Genomic DNA, 23,720 nt, shown 5'->3' with positions numbered 1-23,720 from the left:
TTAGTAGGGTAGAAACGAAATGTTACATATTAGCATTATACAGTCTTTTCTTCCACCCATAACATGAATCTTTAGTCTTTTTTCTTTCCTTCTATTTCTATTTAACTCCTATTGTAAACATTTTCTGTTGTTGGCAGAGATCAATAGCTCAAACTTACATTTATGTTACATTATTACAATATTGTGGTTCAGGCTTCGCTCTCTTTTTCCTAAACACTGTTTATCCCTCTTTCAGGTGACAGTGACCTTGTCAATAACATGTATGAGCCCGACCCGGATCTCCTTGGCGGTGACAGCGCAGAAGAAGAGACGGAGGACAGTATTTTGTCACCCATCCCCGTAGGACCCCCTTCGCCTTTCCCGACCAGCGAAGACTACACCCCAAAGGAAGGTTCTCCTTACGAGGCCCCCGTCTTCATTCCTGATGACATTCCAATCCCATCGGACTTTGAGCTCAGAGAGTCCTCAGTACCCGGGGCTGGTTTGGGCATTTGGGCCAAGAAAAAGTTGGAAATCGGGGAAAGATTAGGACCTTATATCATGACACAGAAGACCACATTAAAGGAGGCCAACCTTGGATGGGAAGTAAGTCAAACATTGGCCAAATTAACCACAGCAATTGGCTTTTCCCCTAATGGTTTCTAAAAGAAATGAAGGTCTGCTTAAGGCCTAGAGCAGAAGAATATGAGGGGGTGGCCTTTTATGTTATTTATTCTTTTCTAATACAATGTGATAAACTATCATATTTACCCATTAGATATGAAAGATGCTGCGCCAGCCTATAATGTTGTCTTTGGCGCTGGAATGTGTGTTTGATGCTCAACCTAATTTTTTGTACTAATTACCTTAAAAATAAGAAACTAACACTATACCCTTTATAAAAAATTAGCCCATCTATATATATTGCCCACTTCCTGTATCCCTTATCTGTGTCTCGGACCATGCAGTAAGTCAACTTCAACCAACTTCCTCCATCTTTGGCACATGTTTGGTTAACAAGACCATTCTGGTGTTCAAATCCTCACACCTGGTCCATTTGACTGCTTCATATCCCCACACTATATATTAACACATGCCCATCTCAAAACCATAAGGAGCTGGCCTCCCTTGGTGGAGATAACAGCCTCCATTGTTTCTGGGAAGGCTTTCCACAAAATCTTGGGGTGTGCCTGAGGGAATTTGTGCCCATTCAGCCAAAAGAGCATTTGTGAGGCCAGATCCTGGTGTTAGACAAGAAGACCTGGCTCACAGTTGATGTTCCAATTCATCCCAAAAGTGTTCAATAGGGTTGAGGTCAGGGTTCTGTGTAGGCCTCCCAAGTTCCTCCTCACCCAACTCATCAAACCATGTCTTTATGGAGCTGGCTTTGTGCACAGGGGTAGTGTTGGATGAGAAGACTTGGCTCACAGTTGGCGTTTCAATTCATCCCAAGCGTTCAGTAGAATTGAGATCGGCACTCCATACAGGCTGCTTGAGTTCCTTCACATCCAACTCATCAAACCATGTCTTTATGGAGCTGGCTTTGTGCACAGGGGTACAGTCATGCTGGAACAGCAAAGGGCCTTCACCGCAAGGCTGGAAGAACACAATTGTTTAAAATGTCTTTCTATGTGGAAGTATGAATAGTCCCCTTTGGTGGAGACACCTAAACTGAATCATTTGAAGGGGTGTGCTCATACGTATGTTTGTTCATATAGTGTGTATATCTCAGCCACTACAGCTTATAGCGAGGCAAATTTACTAAACTTGGGAAAGTCAGAATCAGGAGAAGGCGTGCATGGCAACCAATCAGCTTCTATCTTTCAATTTCAAAACTTAACTGAACAAGCTGAAGTTAGAAGCTGATTGGGGGAGATTTTAGTCGACTAAAATGCGACTAAAACTAAAACAATTCAGATGACTAAAATACGACTAATGCCGCGTACACACGGACTTTCCGGCGGCAAATGTGCGATCGGAGCTAGTTGTCAGAAATTCCGACCGTGTGTAGGCTCCATCGGACATTTTCTATCGGAATTTCCGACACACAAAATTTGAGATCTGGATCTCAAATTTTCCGACAACAAAATCCGTTGTTGGGAAATTCCGATCGTGTGTACACAATTCCGACGCACAAAGCTCCACGCATATGCTCAGAATCAAGCAGAAGAGCCGCACTGGCTATTGAACTTAATTTTTCTCGGCTCGTCGTACGTCTTGTACTTCACTGCGTTCTTGACGTTCGCAATTTCCGACAACATTTGTGTGACCGTGCGTATGCAAGACAAGTTTGAGCCAACATCCGTCGGGTAAAAAAACATGGACTTTGTTGTCGGAATGTCCGATCGTGTGTACGCGGCATAAAACTAAAATGGCATTTTTAGTCAATAGACTACGACTAAAACGAAATCGAAATTTGACATGAAAATGAACACTGGTTACTATGCACAGCCACTCCAGATTCTGTCTGCTTCAGTTTTAGTAAATCCCCTCCCAACGTATTTATGTTCATTTTATTAGTCAGAGAATTGGGACCAGTGAAACCGGCCAATAGTCAGTTCTGGTCCAATTCCTGAAGAACGATATACTTTTCGCTGGCTGTCATCTATTTCTATATAAAGCATTCCGTTATTTTATTTTTTTTTACTATAAATTCTGGGAGTTTCCACTGAAAAGAACATTCTCATGTGTCTCTGGAGCTCAAAGTCTACTAATCCTAGACATTTAAAGGAAACCCCCAGATTTGTTAAAATAAAATATTGATATAACGTATATAATTGTTGCACAGGTCATTCTGTAGATTACTGATCCTAACCAAACCTTTCATGGTTTCCAGTTGATTTTTTTTTTTTTTATTGTTTTCAAGATTATAAACAGAGATTTTTATTTTTTATTTTTTTAGTTGTATAAAATTTTTATTTAAAAAAAAAAAAAAAAAAAAAAAAAAACATTTTTTATTGTGAATTTTTTTTTTTTTTTTTTTAATAACAGGTCATTCTGGTCAGGTCATTTAATAACAGGTCATTCTGTAGATTACTGATCCTAACCAAACCTTTCATGGTTTTAAGTTGATTTTTTTTTTTTTTTTTTTTATCGTTTTCAAGATTATAAACAGAGATTTTTATTTTTTATTTTTTTAGTTGTATAAAATTTTTATTTAAAAAAAAAAAACATTTTTTCTTGTGAATTTTTTTTTTTTTTAATAACAGGTCATTCTGGTCAGGTCATTTAATAACAGGTCATTCTGTAGATTATTGATCCTAACCAAACCTTTCATGGTTTCTGGTTGATTTTTTTTTTTTTTTTATTGTTTTCAAGATTATAAACAGAGATTTTTATTTTTTACTTTTTTAGTTGTATAAAATTTTTATTTAAAAAAAAAAACATTTTTTCTTGTGATTTTTTGGTCCTCCATAATCTATGTGAGAACTCCAGGCTTTCTCCAGTAGACATGTGCAGAAGGAAAATGTTTGTTGCGTTTAGTTTCGGATCGATTCGTTAATTTACTCATTTCATTTTGTTGTCTTTGTAACAAAATGTATTTAGTTTAGTCTTGTTTCGTTTCTTCGTTTTTGACCGCATTCAAATTATTCCAATGGCTTCCAAGTATTTTAATTAAATTTGAATAGAAGATATTGAATCGATCCAAATTCGAATAGCTGGTTCTATACTATTTGAAATTCGAATTTTAGAAGATGGCTATATTCTTTCTATTTTTTTCTATTCTTTTTTATTCTTCTCTTATATTTTCTATTCTATTCCACACTATTCTATTCTTTCTATTCTATTCCTTTCTATCATAATCTATTCTTTTATTTCTATTCTATTGTGTTTTATTCTATTCTATCCTTTGAAATTTGAATTTCAAAAGATGGCTATATTCTTTTTATTTTATATGTTCTATTTTTTTCTATTCTCTTCTATTCTATTCTTATATTTTCTGTTCTATTCTATTCTATTTCTATTCTTTTTTATTCTACTCTTATATTTTCTATTCTATTCTTTCTATTATATTCCTTTCTATCCTATTCTATTCTTTTAGTTTATGTTCTATTGTGTTTTATTCTATTCTATTCTATTCTATCCTTTGAAATTTGAATTTCAGAAGATGGCTATATTCTTTCTCTTTTATTCTATGCTATTTTTTCTATTCTCTTCTATTCTATTTTTATATTTTCTGTTCTATTCTATTCTTTTATATTCTATTTCTTGATTTTTCATTCCATTCTTTTATTTTCTATCCTATTCTGTTTTACTCTAGTTTATTCTTTACTCTATTTTCTATTCTATTCTTTTCTATTTTTTTCGAAAATTCGAATTTCGTAAGATGGCTATATTCCAACACTCACATTTTTTGAAGGAAATCAGCAATATGTTTACATTTCAAATTTGTTTTCGCATTCGATTTAATTTTCCAATTCATTTCAAATTCGTCTTTTAATTTGATTCAAATAATTTGTTATTTTGGATGAATTTTTTTTTCGTTATTTCAGGTTTGTTTAAATGTGTTATTCTTGTAATTTGAATGCATCCGAATTTCCGAATATTTTGTAAAAATTTTGATTCGGAACAAAACGAACTGCATATGTCTACTAATAAGACAGCCCGGCAGTAGCTGCTTGTGGACTGAGGCTCTCTAATTGGAACTAGAAGCCAGAGACGAAAAAAAACAAAATATACATTTTTTTTTCTTTAAACATTTGAATAAATAAAGAAAATATCGGCAGAAATGATATGCTTTTGTTTCTGTTTGCACAATGCCATGAAATTATGTAATTAGCCGAACAAATCACATTTCCCAGTGTGAGACTTCCTGTAATAAAGACCGCTTACTGCTGCTCTCTCTCCTTGTGCAGGGGGACTGGTCTTGTCGCCACCCCCTTCCTGTAGATTTTATAGGCAGCCTGTAGTGGGTGGGGCCTGCTGGGCCCCTCCCACATCTCTGCTCTCTGCACAGGCTATGAACAGCCCAGCAAAGCATTTGGTGCACACAAAGTGGATTTATATCCTTGCACAGGTTTGATTTAAATATGCAAGAGAAAAACTCACCCAAGCTCTACCGCTATATAGTATAGTCGGTGTGTAGAGTAGTCGGTGCTCTGGCTAATTATGCTCACAAAAGATCCATAGAAAGTACAGGCCGGCAACTCAACAGCTTCTCCATAATATGCATTTGATGAAGGCCTAAGGCCGAAACGCGTCAGTATTTTTGGATGATGTTATTGCTGTAATGCTCAAATAAATATTTTCTATGGAGAAGCTGTCGAGTTGCCGGCCTGTACTTACTATATTGCTTTAAATATGACTGTAGGCATCAGTGAACTCTCTTCAAGGTGTCCTCGGCATTTCAACGTCCTCTTAACAACCCATAAAATTGAACATTCTGCATCTTTAAGAGGAAAACATGTTATTTATCTCTGCGGCCGGGACTATCCACTGCTGGAAATGTTAACTCCACCGCCACAGGTAATCTAAAATTTAAATGTCTCCCCGCATGATTGATGTCGCCATTTTAAAGGCCAAGTTGGGCGAGAAGTGTTATTTGTAGAAAGGACCGGAGCATTGAGCACAAATTATTCCGTGTGATACACCGTGTGAGCAGACAGATGCCTAGCTCGGGGGGATGTTCCATCACTGCGCCGACTCTCCCTCTTCCCCGCCGATCGCCATACAAACCATTTATATCAAAGTCATCACACTCAATTCATGGCCAGGTGATGGGCAACGTATACCTCACTATATATATATAATACTCATCTCTACATCTCACTATATATATATATACTACTCATCTCTACACCATCCTTCTCCACCACCAATGTCTCTGATTCTATTACAGCAAATAGGCTATCTATGTTCTACTGTATATATCTATGTTCTATATATCTATGTTCTATATACCTATGATCTATCTATCTATCTATCTATCTATCTATCTATCTATCTATCTATCTATCTATCTATCTATCTATCTATCTATCTATCTATCTATCTATCTATCAAGGGCGTACATACAGGGGTCACAGGGGCACCATTACGACCCCGCCTAATTCCCCAGGGTGTCCTTGTGCAACACCCCCCCCCCCCGTACACCTGGATAGGAGGGCGGCGGTGAAGGTGGCACATAGAGGAACCGATCCCTCCATTTCCCTCCTTCAGCCGCTGAATGCCCGCTTCTCCTTCTCTCCCTCCCGCAGACAATCAGCGGCTGCAGGAGGGCAATGGAGTGTATTTGTACCTCTACATGCTGCCCCTGTTGCCTCCCTATCCCTGTCCTACTGCCCCCCGGGCCCTTGTGTGTTTCCCAAACCCCCCCCCCCCGCAGTGCTGTCAGGTTTTTCCCTCCCAGCGACTGCTGCGGGGGATCTGTCAGATTTGGGGGCAGGGAAGGGGCCTGCAAATGTGTCATTTCCCAGCCCCTACCTTGTCTTAATGAATAGAGTCAGTGATCAGTACCGATCGCTGACTCTGTTTTTTTTTTGGTATTCATTCATAGATGAGGCATAGTAAACTGTGTTTACTATGCTTCCGTTTATGAATGTGCGGGAAGCTCTATACAGAACTATTCCTGTTCATTCATTCTGTGCAACTGAGGCTGCATAGAAAGTGACTGATGAATCTGTTTTCAGTCCATTTCTCTGTTTCAAAAGTGAGACATCAGGGGTCTATTTATGGGGTTGGAGATGAGTCCAGGTCTGTGGGGTTGAAGGTGAGTCCAGGTCTGTGATGTTGGAGGTGAGTCCATGTCTGTGGGGGTAGGTAGTGGGTCCAGGTCTGTGGGCGTGGAGGTAAGTCCAGTCATGTGGGGTTGGAGGTGAGTCCAGGTCTGTTAGGTTGGAGGTGAGTCCAGGTCTGTAGGAGTGGAGGTGAGTCCAGGACTGTGCGTTTGGAGGTGAGTCTAGGTCTGCGGGAGTTGGAGGTGAGTCCATATCTGTGAGGTTGGGGGTGAGTCCATATTTGTGGGGTTAGAAGTGATTCCAGTCAAGTGGGGTTGGAGGGGAGACCAATCATGTGGGGTTGGAGGGGAGACCAATCATGTGGGGTTGGAGGGGAGTCCAGTCATGTGGGTCTGGAGGTGAGTCCAGGTCTGTGGGGTAGGAGGTGAGTCCCGGTCCATGGGGTAGGAGGTGAATCCATGTCTGTGGGGTAGGAGTTGAGTGCAGGTCTGTGGGGTTGGAGGTGAGTCCAGATCTGTGACGTTGGAGGTGAGTCTAGTTCTGTGGGGTAGGGGGTGAATCCAGGTCTGTGAGGTTGGAGGTGAGTCCAGGTCTGTGAGGTAGGAGGTGAGTCCAGGTCTGTGAGGTAGGAGGTAAGTCCAGGTCTGTGGGGTAGGAGTTGAGTCCAGGTCTGTGGGGTTGGAGGTGAGTCCAGGACGGTGGGGTTGGAGGTGAGTCCAGGTAGGTGAGGTTGGAGGTGAGTCCAGGTCTGTGGGGTAGGAGGTGTGTCCAGATCTGTGGGATTGGAGGTGAGTCCATGCCTGTGGGGTTGGAGGTGAGTCTAGGTCTGTGGGGTTGGAGGTAAGACTATGTCTGGTGGGTTGGAGGTGAGTCTAGGTCTGTGGGGTTGGAGGTAAGACTAGGTCTGGTGGGTTGGAAGTGAGTCTAGGTCTGTGGGGTTGAAGTTGAGTCCAGGTCTGTGGGGTTGGAGGTGAGTCTAGGTCTGTGGGGTTGGAGGTAAGACCAGGTCTGGTGGGTTGGAAGTGAGTCTAGGTCTGTGGGGTTGAAGTTGAGTCCAGGTCTGTGGGGTTGGAGATGAGTCCTGCCTCGACCACAGGAAGGAGTAGAATCCAGCAAAAGAATATGGTCACCTTTGTGAAGCAGAAGCTGCATTGAGAATGTCACGTACCATGACGTACCTCCCGAGGCAACAGAGAGAACTTTGATGGTTCTTCAATTAACCTTCAGACAACTTTTCTCTTATCCTGATGCAAAGCTGTATTTACTTTCTTATTTTTAAGTAATGTTCCATATCTCAGTTACTCATTGAATGTGAAGCCTGGTACGGGCAGTTTCTATTATTTGAGATTCTGTTGACTTTGTGATATTATTTATTTTTGGACTAGGTGAGAATACTTTCTCCATGGCGCTCCTGTTGTTCCTCTGGCATTCTTTTGTTCGTTGATCGTGACCTGACAGCCAACTTTTATACCAGCATTTAAAAACTATTTGCCCTCAAACTAACGTCCTCAAACAGAGCCCCAGACCCACCCAAGCACTATCTCTTCTGACCTTGTATTCACATTTCACGGAGATAAATGACTCTCTTTGTATGACATCTTTTATCTGGCACCTCTATCTGTCTGCAGGAAATTTTTACAAGATTGAGCTGTAAAGGCTGCAGAATCTCAACCTGCTCGTTCATTTTCTTCTCTCTGTACAAGGATTGGCTTCTCGGGGGCCCTATTCTAGCAAGTGCTGAGATACGGCTCCTCTTTATGATGGCACTTTTCCATTTCGATATAGATTAGGGCTCAACATATTTAAAAAAAAAAAAAGTTGGAAAACCAAAATATCACATCAGAATATTAAAGGCTAAGTTCATCTATTTTAGAAAATAGCCTATGAATTAATTAATTAATTTTTTTCCTTATGTTTAATAAGATTTTATTGAGAAAAAGTCAAGAAAACAAATACAAGTATAAATATGTCCAATGGTGCCACCATACAAAATGGGACACTTGTATTTTGTCCAAGAACATAATGCAGTTTAGCAAACCCACAAGACGTAGTGGTCAAAGACCCCTTTTGCACAGCTTAGATTTTATAACCATAGAGTTTTAAAGATGAATTCCTTCACAATGCCTATAGTTACAGAGATAAATGAGGGCTTAAGTTAAAGTGGTTGTAAAGACTCAAGGTTTTTTTACCTGCATGCATTCTATGTATGAAGGTAAAAGAGTCCTGTGCATTTTTCAGTCCAGTTCAGGAGTGATTTCAAGTAAAAATTTGCACCTGAATCGCACCCATTCAGTGAACAAAATTGCACCGGACTCCTTTTAAAAACCACACTGAAACTGTAGCTGGACATACCCTATATTACCGAAAGTATTGGGACGCCCGTGAACTTTAATGACGTCCCAGCCTTAGTCCGTAGGGTTCAATATTGAGTTGGCCCACCCTTTGTTTGACCATTCTTCCAGAAGCCCATTTGTGAGGTCAGGCACTGATGTTGGACGAGAAGGCCTGGCTCGCAGTCTCCGCTCCAATTCATCTCAAAGGTGTTCAAGCGGGTTGAGGTCAGGCCAGTCAAGTTCCTCCACCCCAAAACTTGCTCATCTGTGTCTCTATGGACCTTGCTTTGTGCACTGGTGGGCAGTCATGTTGCAACAGGAAGGGGCCTTCCCAAACTGTTCCCACAAAGTTGGGAGCATGAAATTGTCCAAAATGTCTTGGTATGCTGACGCCTTAAGAGTTCACTTTACTGGAACTAAGGGGCCGAGCTCAAACCCTGAAAAACAACCCCAAACCATAATCCCCCCTCCACCAAATGATTTGGACCAGTGCACAAAGCCAAGTCCATAAAGACATGGATGAGCGAGTTTGGGGTGGAGGAACTTGACTGGCCTGCACAGAGTTTTGACCTCAACCCTTTGGGATGAATTAGAGCGGAGACTCTGAGCCAGGCCTTCTCGTCCAACATCAGTGCCTGACCTCACAACTGCTCTTCTGGAAGAATGGTCAAACATTCCCATAGACACACTCCTAAACCTTCCCAGAAGAGTTGAAGCTGTTATAGCTGCAAAGGGCGGGCCAACTCAATATTGAACTTCTGGGTAGCGGGCGTGAGTGCGCTGCTGGCTGCTCGCTCCTGATTCTACACAGGGGGAGCCGATTAGTGGGTCTCGCGGACTCGATGTCCGCCGGCACCCACAGATCGTTCAGTACACAGGCAGACTGCCGTTCTGTCAGTAGGGAAGGCAGTGATACTGAGTTCCTGCAAGGCAGGAACACAGATCACTGCTTTCCCATAGTAAGAGCACTAGTACACATAAACACTGGCTAGGCACACATTTATCCCTTTGATCGCCCTAGATGTATAACTCCTTCCCAGCCAGTGTCATTAGTACAGTGACAGTGCATATTTTTAGCACTGATCACTGTTTTAGTGTCGCTGGTTCCCAAAAAGTGTCAGTTAGTGTCCGATTTGTCTGCCGCAATAGCAATACCGCAGTCCTGCTATAAGTCGCTGATCGCCAGCAATTACTGGTAAAAAAGAAAAAATACAAAAAAAATAAAATAAATCCCATAGTTTGTAGACGCTATAACTTTTGCGCAAACCAATCAATATACGCTTATTGGGAATTTTGTTTTTTACAAAAAACATGTAGCAGAATACATATTGGCCTAAACTGATGAAGAAATATTCTTTTTTTACTTTTTTTTTTATTGAATGTGTTTTATAGCAGAAAGTAAAAAATGTTTTTTTTTTTTTTTTTTTTTTTTTTTTAGAAAATTGTCGCTCTTTTTTTGTTTATAGCGCAAAAAATAAAAACCGCAGAGGTGATCAAATACCACCAAAAGAAACCTCTATTTGTGGGGAAAAAAAGGACATCAATTTTATTTGGGTTCAGTGTCGCACGACCGCGCAATTGTCAGTTAAAGTAACACAGTGCCGTATCACAAAAAATGCCCTGGTCATGAAGGGGGGGGGGGGAGTAAATCTTCCGGGATTTTTTTTTTTACCAATAACATGTAGCAGAATACATATTGGCTTAAATTGAAGAAGAAATATTATTTTTAACTTTTTTTAATTGAATGTGTTTTATAGCAGAAAGTAAAAAAAGTTGTTTTTTTTTGGGGGGGGGGGGGTGATTGTCGGTCTTTTTTTGTTTATAGCGCAAAAAAAAAAAATGCAGAGGTGATCAAATACCACCAAAAGAAAGGTCTATTTGTGGGGGGAAAAGGGACATTAATTTTATTTGTGTACATCGTCGCACGACCGCGCAATTGTCAGTTAAAGTAACGCAGCGCCGTATCGCAAAAAATGCCCTGTTCATGAAGGAGGGGGGGTAAATCTTCTGGAGCTGAAGTGGTTAATGGAAGTCGGATCCTCAACTATATTGATGTGATTTGGATCTGACATTACAGGAAGATTACTCAGGCGTTACCTACGGTGTAGCCCCCTCCCTTGCTTCAAAGTCGCATCAAAGTAGCACTCAGGCCGCCAGCGAATCGCCAGCCAAAGTGACACCCGTGAACCGCGCCTTAGTAACTCCACCCCCATAGTGCAACAAATAACAAAAGTAACAATTCCAACGATTCGCATCGTTTATGATCATCGCGGTGTCTACTTTTTCCAATTCTTACATTTCTCCCCGGCTTTGTCTTGCCGACTCCCGGCGGCCCCTCCCCTTCCGTCCTCGGCCCCTAGAATACAAAACAGGGGCCGCAAAGGGGCCATATTTCTTTCGCAGGAACCCGTCAACGGCAGCCATCTTTTAATTAGCCAAATAAACAGCGCTATGATAAATGCCATTATTTACTCAACAAATGATCAGAATCATTGTGTGTGTTTTCCTCCCCCATCCAAGGGGGGCAATAAACTGAAAACGTGCCGTGATTTACGCTCGACCCCGCGACTCGCCGAGCTCCGTGTCAGCAGGCGAGGGAGTAATAGACTCCCGGGGAGCGTGCATAAATTCAATCACAGCTCACAAAATAAAGGAGCCCTTTAAAAATAAAAAAATAAAAAAATAAAAGAGGACTCTTCCCCCCCTCCTTTCCCCCTCCCCCCAGAGCCATTTTACAGAATTTCATTTACCGGGTTACAAGGAACCGATGACTATTAACCTGATCATATCCTTTTCCGAGGCTCAGCGAGGAAAAAAATCAACATTTCTTTTACACCTAAAATGGATCTGAATCACCGATTTCTTTTTTTCATGGACTTCATTTGCGGTCAGTTCTTTGAAGGAGGAAGCCTTGTTCTGGGTCCAAATCCGGCCACAATTCTAAGTCTGATGGATACGCTTATGCCCCATACACACGATCGGACGTTCCGGCAACAAAACCGTGGATTTTTTTTTTTTTTTCCGAAGGAAGTTGGCTCAGACTCGTCTTGCATACACACGGGTCGCACAAATGTTGTGGGAAATTCCGAACGTCAAGAACGCGGTGACGTACAAGACGTACGACGAGCCGGGAAAAATGAAGTTCAATAGCCAGCGCGGCTCCTTCTGCTTGATTCCGAGCATGCGTGGCACTTTTGTGCGTCGGAATTGTGTACACACGATCGGAATTTTCCGACAACAAGTTTTGTTGGCGGAAAATTTGAGAACCTGCTCTCAAACATTTGTTGGCGGAAAGTCCGACAGCAGATGTTCGATGGAGCCTACACACGGTCGGACTTTCCGACAACAAGCTCACATCCAACGTTTGTTGTCCGAAAGTCCGATCGCGTGTACGCGGCATAAGAGTTCTATACAGTTGGGGGGGGTTATTTACAAAAATAATTTTCAGAGCCATTCGTCCCGTGAAACACGTGTACATTTGTGTGAGTTTACACCAAGTACTCCAGACTCCTCCCACGGTTCGAATCCCAAATACGCTGAGTACTCCGGACTACTCCCACGGTTCGAATCCCAAATACGCTGAGTACTCCGGACTCCTCCCACGGTTCGAATCCCAAATACGCTGAGTACTCCGGACTCCTCTCACGGTTCAAATCAGGTACTGATGTTGGACGAGATGGTAGGGTTGCCACCTCATCCCTTTAAACCCGAACACATATGAATTACACACGTTCTGAAGCTAATTTAATTCAGATAAGACACCAATTGAGTTTAATTACCACCTTAATCAGCCACAGAACCTGTGTAATTAATATGTGTTCGGGTTTAAAGGGATGAGGTGGCAACCCTACGAGAAGGCCTGGCTCGCAGTCTCCGCTCTAATTCATCCCAAAGGAGTTCTATCGGGTTGAGGTCAGGCCAGTCAAGTTCCTCCACCCCAAACTCGCTCATCCATGTCTTTATGGACTTTGCTTTGTGCACTGGTCCAAATCATTTGGAAGGGGGATTATGGTGTGGGGTTGTTTTTCAGGATCTGGGTTTGGCCCCTTATTTCCAGTGAAGGGAACTCTTAAGGTGTCAGCATACCAAGATATTTTGGACAATTTCATGCTCCCAACTTTGTGGGAACAGTTTGGGGATGGCCCCTTCCTGTTCCAACATGACTGACACCAGTGCACAAAGCAAGGTCCATAAAGACATGGATGAGCAAGTTTGGGGTGGAGGAACTTGACTGACCTGCATAGAGTCCTGACCTCAACCCGATAGAACACCTTTGGAATGAATTAGAGCTGAGACTGTGAACCAGGCCTTCTTGTCCAACATCAGTGCCTGACCTCCCAAATGCTCTTCTGGAAGAATGGTCAAACATTCTCATAGACACACTTCTAAACCTTGTGGACGGCCTTCCCAGAAGAGTTGAAGCTGTTATAGCTGCAAAGGGTGGGCCAACTCAATATTGAACCCTACGGACTAAGACTGGGATGCCATTAAAGTTCATGTGCGTGTAAAGGCATGCGTCCCAATACTTTTGGTAATATAGGGTAAATCAAAAATATATATATTTTTTATTTTATTATTTTTTATATATGTACAGATCTCTCCTCTACCCTTGAAAGCATGAGACGGGGATGCGTAGGGAATCGGTGGTTGAAAAAAAAAAGATACTGGGATGATGCCTGTAGCTGCACCCATCATTCAGATATTTCCACTTCTAGTCCAGGACGTCATACGTTGTCCTGTGGGCATGTTGTTTGTCCCCTGAAGAAGACTCTTTGGAGTTGAAATACGTTGATATTTCTTTGCATGCACAAAAACAGCGTCATTGCATCCATGGGACATTTGTTATGATGACCATATCTTCGATGGTCTATTTTTTAAAATAGTGTTGTATGGTATGATTTGTCATTGAGTTTATTCTTTTTGTAAAAATAAAAGTAAGAGATTTTATATTTATATTGTGTTATGTTTGGCGCCTTAACCACTTCCCGCCTATAGGACATAATATGACATCCTGGACTTGAAGTGGAGATATCTGAAAGATGGGTGCAGCTACAGGCATCATCCCAGTATCTTTATTTTTTTTCAGCCACCGATTTCCTACATTGTAAATGCTATCCTGGCAGCTGATTAGCTGCTTGATTGCTTTTACAGGCGGCGGGAGGGGGCGTCACCCCACTCTCGCCAACCACCGGCGCTTCTCTGGGCTCTCCCATGTGATCCGATCCGGCAGTGCTGCTGGGTTACCATTGAGCTGGCCATGGACTGGATGGTCCCCAGTCATCTTTATGATCCTGGGAGGCCGGAAGTGACGTCATGGGAGGCCCGGAAAGGAACGTCTCATGCTTTCAAAGGTAGAGGAGAGATCTGTGGTCTTAAAGACCCTAGATGTCTCCATAAAGAGGACCTGTCGTGCTTTATTTCTATCACAAGGGATGTCTACATTTCTTGTGATAGGAATAAAAGTGCTAAAACAAAAATAACTAAAGGGACGGTGCAAAAAAATAAAAAAAAATAATAATAATATTTTTTTTTTTTTAAAGCGCCCCGTATCCTCGTGCCAGCGCATACGTAGGTCACTCCTGAATATGTAAACGGTGTTCGTACCACACATGTAAGGAATCGCTGCAAACGTTATAGCGAGAGCACAGTTTTAAAGCGTGACATGTTAGGTATCGATCTACATCATCGTTTATTTTTTACACAGAAATTGGGTTATATATTGTGTATTTTTTTTCCCCAAAAGATTGTGTTTGAAAAATTGCTGCACAAATACAGTGTGACATAAAAAAATTGCAACACCCACCATTTTATTCTCTAGGGCAGGATTCTCCAAACTTTTCAAGCAAAGGGACAGTTTACAGTCCTTCAGACTTTAGGGGGTGGCCTGGATTGTGGCCAGTGGGAGTAGAAAATTCCCCCCCGGGCCCAGCATCAGTGAAAATAAACACGGCCTCAGTGTTGGTGGCCAGTAGGAGAGGAAGTTCCCCATCATTGGTATTAGTGGAAGAAATAGTGGCCTATTGTTGTTGTCAGTGGGAGGTATAGTGCCTCATATCATTGGGAGCAATAGTGCCCCAAGGGATGGGTGAAGGTTACCAAAGGGGCCGCATCTGGCCCTCGGGCCGCAGTTTGGAGACCCCCTGATCTAGGGCCTCTACTTAAAAAAATGTTTTAATGTTTGGGGGTTCTGAGTAATTTTCTAGCAAAAAAAATGATGATTTTTTTCACATGTAGGAGAGAAATGTCAGAATTGGTCTGGGTGGGAAGTAGTTAAAAATGCCACCCAAGGTTGAAGATTTTTTTTCTGTTACAATATTAGGGATGTGGTACAATATTCTCAACATGAACTTTGTTTTTCTACTGATAAGGATAACAATTTTTTTTTTTTATAGAGGTAGGGACATTTGAAACCCATGTCCCCATGAAGGACATTTCCCCCCTACTTCCTGTCCAGGTGACGGGGGTCAGAACAAGAAGAAGGCAAATCACGAGTAGACAAAACAGCATTGAAAACCTGGCCGAAAAGTCTTAGTGGTGACACGGACAGCAATAAAAGCAGAAGTTGTAACCCTTTCCCCGGTCTATGGAAAAACTAATAAAAAAGTTTGGGCTTTATGGATTTAAATTGCTGCACTGATTTCATAGCCAGAGTCCTCGTAACGCCAGAGTCAGCCTGCTTTCAGAGGGACGAGCAGCGGCCTGTGCCAGCTCTAATAGGATGTATGTGAAATTTATATGCGGAAGGAGAAATGACTAAATATATGACAGTGAATTCTCTGCTATTATTTCCATAAGCGGGAATAAATCAGGAGTAATGGAGATGAGTGGCCGGCCTTTAAATAGTTCTCTCTTACTCACGCGGAGGGGAAATAAATATTTTCCTTTCATATTATGAGAGTCATCGGTGCATACCAAGTCCTTTTTAGATCTTTTTTTTTTTTTTAATCTTCTGCCACCATAGGAGAATTGACTGTCACTGCAGATGGGGAGGAAAAAGAACTTTCTGAAAGAGAAAATGAATAAATACAATTCTGTAATGGTACTTCGTTGGTCAAGTTGAAAAAAAAAAAAAAAAAGACAAAAGTCCACCAGGTTTAACTAAGAGAAAAAAAAATGAAAAACCTCCATATACAGAACCCTATACCCACAGTTGATCCAGATGAAGACAAAAAAATGCTTGTATTAGAGAGCAGAGTTTCTCATCCAGAGTTCAATGGAACCATAAGGTTCCTCCAGAGGGTGCCCGGGGGTTCCTTGAGCAATTTATGCCTCCCAGATAAGTTCCCACTGACACCATTGATCTTTTTAACCTTCTTCCCAATGACCACCAATGTAAGGGGCATTCTTCTCAATGATCACCCATGTAAGGGACATTCTTCCCAATGATCACCAATGTAAGGGGCATTCTTCCCAATGATCACCAATGTAAGGGGCATTCTTCCCAATGATCACCAATGTAAGCAACATTCTTCCCAATGATCACCAATGTAAGGAACATTCTTCCCAATGATCACCCATGTAAGGGGCATTCTTCCCAATGATCACCAACGTAAGGGACATTCTTCCCAATGATCGCCCATGTAAGGCACATTCTTCTCACTGATCACCAATGTAAGGAACATTCTTCCCAATGATCACCCATGTAAGGGACATTCTTCCCAATGATCACCAATGTAAGGGACATTCTTCCCAATGATCACCAATGCGGTGATCATTCTTCCCAATGATCACCAATGTAAGGGGCATTCTTGCCAATGATCACCGATGTAAGGGACATTCTTCCCACTGATCACCAATGTAAGGGCCAATCTTCCTACTGACCACCATCGTAAGGACCATTCTTCCCAATGACCACCAACGTAAGGATCATTCTTCCCAATGATCACCAATGTAGGGGACATTCTTCTCAGTGATCAACAATCTAAGGATCATTCTTCCCACTGACCACCAATATAAGGACCATTCTTCCCACTGACCACCAATGTAAGGACCATTCTTCCCATTGACCACCAATGTATTAAGGAGCATTCTTCCTATTGGCCGCAAGTGTAAGGAGCATCCTTCCCACTGACCATCACACTAATGTAGCATGAGTTGTAAATAGAGTCAGTTACAGCAGGTTCCTCTGTGTTGAAAAGTTCAAGAAAGGCTGTTATAGAGTGTTTCCTGGACAGACAATAAAAGGTGGACCGTGGACTTGCGTTTGTTGCATCTTGCTTCTAAACCATAAAAAAAATTCCCCTTAAAATAATGAAAAAAAAACCCCTGAAAATATATGATATTTTCCTTATTAACCTTGGCAACACATCCCAATTTTACCAGTAACATACTGGCCAAATCACTGGTGGCTATGGTCCCCCTTCTGGTATGATGGGGGCCCTGAAGGCTAGTACCTGCTGGAATGGAAATCAGGAAGCCCAAAGGATGTGGGGCACAAGAGTAATTCCTCTGAGAACACTGGGGGGGGGGGGGGGCCAGGGCCTCCTGATTTGAATGGCTCTACCTGGGCTGGCCATGGGGTGAGAGAATCCACTGTGTATGTGCCCCCTGGGAGTTGGTCGTCCCAGGGGTGTTCTAAGTGACAATTGGGTTTGGAATCCCTCCAGTGTGAAAAGGCACAAGGCCACGTCACTTTGCTTTTCTGCACAACGCCTCCATGGGCTAGGCCTTTTGGCTAAGTCCAGACCAATTTTTGTTACCAGGCTTCAGGGCCTAGGCAGTGCACTTGCACCGGCACTATTTATTTAGATTTTCTCCTCAAATTTTGTCACTTTGCACTTTTGTCTGTGTTTCTTTTCTCACTAAGATGGAGGGTGTGTGTGCTCATGCCTACCCTAAAGTCGGGGGAGAGGATATGTGGTCATTAGGTCCATTATGTGGCCATTAGGTTCCTTCCTCTCCTGAACCGGGGAGGAAAATCTCTCTTTGGGAGAGCCCCTTCCCTAGTACTTGTTGGTTGGCTTTGTCTATCCTACTCCTTCAGGGGGTGGACAAGAGACACTCCCTTAAGTACACGTTTGTGTTTTGCATGCTCTGATTTCGTACACTTATATGTTTTTCCTTCTGCGCACCACTGCAGATTAAAAAAAAATTGGTATGTGTTGCCTTAAAATGGACCTTCCATGCCAATTGAAAAGCTGTTTTGTGCCAGCTCTCTGCCCCAAGAACACAAATATTTTTTAAAGCCATTTTTAAATGACAAACAGCCCCCCCCCCCCAAAAAAAACCCACCCTGGTCCTGGCCTCCTAAAATTTTAAGAGGCACAGATGATGATACAGTGGCTTCTGGCAGAGCTGGAAGCTTGAAATCCAGCGAGAATGCACTCTTGCAATGGGCCGGGGTGCATGCCCTCAAGAATTTGACTTCACAGCTCTGCCAGAAGCACAGTAGCATTAACTGTGACTCACGGAAGAGCCAGAGGATCGGGCAAAGGCAAGTAAAGAGTAAACATTTGGGGGGGAGACAAATTGTTTACAAATGGCTTTTTGATCTTTTTTTGTTGATGGACAAGGCATTGGCAAAAAAGCAGACCTTCTGTTTGGCATAGGAGGACCTTTATAAAGCCCAACCCAACTTTACACCCCCCCCTAACAACAACTCTCCCCCAAACATCCCTGAAGGCTCCCCACTAAAGAAATGCCAATTTACATACTTTTTCTTGTAGCTTTCTGGCTGGTTTGGTGACATCTCGGGATCTCCTCACTATCTCCCTAAAGCCTAAAAAAAAAAAAAAAGTTATATATACCTGTATAGCATGGCACAAAATTTGCCATGAACTACTACTGGGTAGTCCTCTTTATTGGCAGTATTATTACTGCTGCTCAAGTCTCATTGGTTGCTGGAATGCTGGCGGCCACTGGAGTTCTAGTAACCAATAATGAATCCCTGGCACCATTCGGGTTCTGGCCAGGACATTTCCCAACCAAGACCTAAATGTGAACAAAGAGGCTAGAGATGCTGGCTGATGCCATTGACCAAAAATGGCCATCGCCAGCCCGGCCAGCAGTTAAATGGTGCCAGAGAGGCATCATTGGTTGCCGCCAGGATTCCGGCAGCAACTAACGGTGCCCTGAACCACTGGTTGCCTTGACTTTGATTCGTAATACCATCTTAAATTACAAACTTTGCTAAATCGAACCCACACAAGTTCACCCAATTCTAAAACCCTGAACCATTCTGGCTGGTCCGGTGATGTCACAGGTCCTTCTTCTTCCTTGGGGGCTTGGGGCTTATTCCTCGGCGATTGTTCCAGTGATGTCACAGGTCCTTCTTCTTCCTTGGGGGCTTGGGGGGGTTATTCCTCGGCGATCACATGTTCTCCATTGGGCACCGTGGTATTCTCCACCCTACTTTAATACTATGTCTTGCAGAGACCCAGCTGACAGTGGGAGGAACCACAGCGCCCATAGGGGGAACACTTTATCTGACATGCCTGGAAGTGGCGGATAGCAGCAGCGCTGTTAGGTTTGCAACAGAGCTAACAATTCACTTTCTGCCCACCAGAAAGGACGCTGCTGCTTGTTAGTTCTTGTTAGTGACTTTGTAGGCCTCATGGTCCTCCATGGATCCTCCAGGATCTGTCTCTTAATAAAATAAGCAGATGCTGGGACGGCGGTGCGGACACCTGGCTCAGCGGCTGCTGGCGAGCTTAATCAAGTTCCACAAGGATGATGATGTCGGGTAAAACGTTTAATGTGTTTGCATTGATCCCAGGCATGCACGCTGTAGTGGGATGTGCAAACAAAGGCAAGGCTTCTGCTATGTGTAGGAAAGGACATTTCTGCACACAAGCCACAGAGCTCCCTGCTGTTCAAACACGTCTGGCTAACAGGAATGATGAGATGATGATGAGACCACAGTGGCTCATTTCATGGGCTCTGCCAATGCCCCATGCCCAAGTTAAAAATAAATTGAGTGTAAAACCTGAATCAGCAAAGCCTGGTGGACTGCATTTAAAGGCCAACTCCGGGCAACAAGTAAAGTCCCCCTGTGAACTGCTATGGCTATTCAGACAACACTGCTTAGGATGCACCCTTAAAGAGACCCTGTCACCAACTTTGCAGGTCAAAGCACAGAAAAAATCAAGTATTTTAGATGCTGATTTGCAGCGTTTTTTTTTTTTTTTGTTTCCATAAATTATTTATTTGTATTGACTTGCAATGGCAACTTGAACTTGCTAGGAAAGGAGACAGCCTCCTCCCTCCTTGCACCCTCTCTTCTTTTAGGAGTATCTAATTGCTCTCTTTGCGCTGACCCAGCTCCTCTGCCCCACCCTTCAGCTCCCTACATAAACTCTTATGTAGCTACTGGGGGGGGGGAAGCATAGGGGGATTATATAGAACAGGGATATGCTGTTGCAAAACTACAAGTCCCATCATACCTCTGTCTCTGGATGTCATCCTTGTGGCTGTCAGAGTCTTGCTATGCCTCATGGGACTTGTAGTTCTGCAACAGCTCGAAGTCCGCTAATTGCATATCCCTGATATAGAATGTCACTTGAGGGCTTTTGGATGTCAACACAAGGGAGGCGTTTACAGATAAATAGCATTCCTAAAATATGTTAAAAGCACTAATAAGCTTGTAGGAAGAATGTAATTGAAATGAATGGTCTGGTGACAGGGTCTCTTTAAAGTAAACTGATCTTTAGGGCTGGTGTCAATCACTGTACTGGTCTTCCCAATCATTATATAAAGGAACACATCCCCGGCATCCCTTTAGACATGCATACCTGCTGGCCACTGGGTGCTCATGGGCGTTTGCAGGGGGGGGCAAGGGGGGGGGCAAGCCCCCCCCTGGAATCGTCAAGGTGTTGCAGCAGCCAGCAGGGTCTTCTGCGGCCGCTGCTGCACTACAGACTTTTTTTCTGAGTCTCTTTGTCATCTGACGTCCTCCCTCACCCCGGCCCCGGCCCGATCATCCGATGCGATGCTTGCCTCAGCCGCTTCAGCCATTGGCTGCCAGCCTGCTTGTGTTGTGTAGATCCGGCCACAATCATGAGAAGGTAGTGTCACCAGCACACCAGGATCTCCAAAATTGGGTCCAAAATTTGAATCACATAATATTAAAAAAATAAATAGAATCGACGTTTCGGAGCCACGCAGGATCCCTTCATCAGGCATGTGAAGGAAGGTAAGTTGGACACATGCCTGATGAAGGGGGCCTGCGTGGCTCCGAAACGTCGCTTCTCTCCAACATGTAAAAATCCACATTTTCTTTGGCTAAAAAATTACATAGAACCCCCAAACATTATATATGTTTTTTTAGCAAAGACCCTAGAGAATACAATGGCGGTCGTTGCAACTTTTTTATCTCGCGCGGTATTTGCGCAGCAATTTTTCGAACGCATTTTTTTTTTGGGAAAAAAAAACTGCTTTGTGCTTTTAAAAAAAACAAAACAGTAAAGTTAGCCCAAGTTTTTTTGCATAATGTAAAACATGAAGTTACGCCGAGTAATTAGCTACCTAACATGTCACGCTTCAACATTGCACACGCTCGTGGAATGGTGCCAAACTTCGGTACTTAAAAATCCCCATAGGTGACATTTAAAAAAAAATGTTATTGGTTACATGTTTAAGGTACAGAGGAGGTCTAGCACTAGAATTATTGCTCTTGCTTTAACGTTCGTGGCGATACCTCACATGTGTAGTTTGAACACCGTTTTCATATGTGGGCAGGACTTATGTATGCGTTTGCTTCTGCGTGCGAGCACACGGGGACAGGGGGGCTTTGAATTATTTTTTTTTAATTGTTCATTTTACTTTTTTTTTTTTTGTTTGACACTTTAAAAAATAAAAAATAGTTTTTTGATCACTTTTATTCCTATTTCAAGGCATGTAAACATCCCGTGTAATAGGAATATGGCACGATCGGTCCTCTTTACAATCATATGGGTTCAATAAGACCCCACATCTCACCTCTAGGCTGGGAAGCCTGAAATCCAAAAAAAAACAATCTCGGCTACCCAGCCGAGGCGGCGCCGTTTTTTTAAAAATGCAGAGGCCAGGCGTGACGTCATAACATTGCGCCCGGCCTCCGAACGCTCATAGAGACTCCGGCGACCATCGGGTCCACCGGAAATGTCTATGGTAAACATTCCATCGGTGAGTCGGTAGCAGCACCGGAGGGCGGTGGGAGGGGGGACGATCAAGCGGCAGAACAGGGAATCGCCAGCTGTAGCTGCAGGAATCATTCAGATATCACCACTCAAAGTCAAGGACGTCATATAACAGCCGGCGGGCAGGAAGCGGTTAAAATGATGCCCCCCGCCTGGAAAAAGTTCTGAGGACGCCCATGTGGGTGCTGTAGACTTTAGCTGTGCACACACGATCCGAAAATCGGACGAAAAATAGCGCTTTCTACGCAATCATACGATAATCGGAACGTTAGTACAGAGCTTTCGAGAGCCAATCGCGACAATTCATCCGACATTATTCGAATGGGACAAGCACGAAAATTTTCCTCGTATGATACCAGATCGTACGATTTTAATTTATTCAGTACAGTTGTCATCTGAAAATACAATACAAATACATTACAACACATAACATCACTTCCGATTTCTTTTCTGTCGTACGAGAATTTTCGTGACTTTAGTAACCTATTCAATTTCTACTTGCGACTATTAGGCGAAAAAAGTTGTACGATCTGTTGTACAATATTCGGATCGTGTGTGGCCATTACACTCTATTAGAGTGTAATCAAGCTAAAGTCTGCAGCACCCGGTGGCCAGCAGTGATGCATATCTAAAAGGATTTTAAGATGTGTTCTTTCATATAATGCCGCAGCTTAAGGCAGGATTCTGTAATGTTTACAGAAGCCTACAGGCCCCCTAACCAAACTAAACTTTACTAGGGGGCAAAGGCCAGCAGGCATGCCCATTGATGATCCAACACTTTCCAAGCAGTTAAAGCAGAAATAAAGTCCAGTCCATGTACCTCTCCTCCAGCAGTTTGTCACAAAAGTCTCAGATTTACAGTCAGTTCCCACAGAATGAATCAGTTACAAGAAATATAATGGAAATATAAAACAGAAAGGGCGCTATTTATCAAAAACCGTCATTCATACGGCCATTGCAAATAACCCCTGTGCTGTGTCTAATATGTTTATTTTCTATGATCGCCAGCTCCATCTAGTGGCCATAATGTTTTGTTTTTGGGCAAACACTGCATTATGGCCACTAGATGGAGCTGCTGATCATAGGAAATATGCATATTAGACACAGAAAAGGGATTATTCGTGCAGCATTTTTTTTTTTTTAATATAAATAGACCACGTGTGTGCAAAACTTGACAAGACCACGAGTGTACAAAACTTGACAAGTCCCCTCAAAATCGACTTTTAGACAAAATCCACAATTACAAATCATGCTGCGTACCCACTTAGAATAAACTTCCTATTCACATCCAGTATGCTTTGCTCGCGGAGCCTCCTATACATTAGCGCTGAGTATTTGGCGAGTTCTGGAGCTGCTGCCATTTAGGTCCCGGTTATTGTCTGTCACAGCTGCGGCCCGATAAATCTTCACCCAGGAAAAACACTTGTAAGGTCCTTTCAGTAGCCAGACCCTCGTCCTTTCCTCCTCCAGACTCATTGACAAGGCTTGGATATGGCTCGGGCCCCCAGCAGTAGTCTGAAAGGACATTCTGGTGGCCATGAATGAACAGGAGGATTAAGAGGCTTGGCTGGGCCCTGTTCTCCAGAGGAACACCTTCTTAACGTGAGTGAGATGTA

At 42.9% G+C, this 23,720-nt stretch overlaps 1 protein-coding gene across 1 annotated transcript in view; it reads left to right on the top strand.

Annotated features, from left to right (window-relative positions):
- Window positions 1-241: 241 nt before the first annotated feature.
- LOC141110176 (histone-lysine N-methyltransferase PRDM16-like) overlaps window positions 242-23,720 on the top strand; it is a gene marked incomplete at its 3' end in the record, with an annotated part of 503,012 nt that continues 479,533 nt past the window's right edge. Inside the window, 1 exon segment of the mRNA XM_073601385.1 lies at window positions 242-585. Within this exon segment, the coding sequence (XP_073457486.1) occupies window positions 259-585 (327 nt within the window).

Source organism: Aquarana catesbeiana, linkage group LG10 (assembly GCF_042186555.1).
Source record: "Aquarana catesbeiana isolate 2022-GZ linkage group LG10, ASM4218655v1, whole genome shotgun sequence".
In the NCBI taxonomy this organism is placed as follows: Eukaryota; Metazoa; Chordata; class Amphibia; order Anura; family Ranidae; genus Aquarana; species Aquarana catesbeiana.
This window is presented reverse-complemented; position numbering and strand designations above follow the sequence as displayed.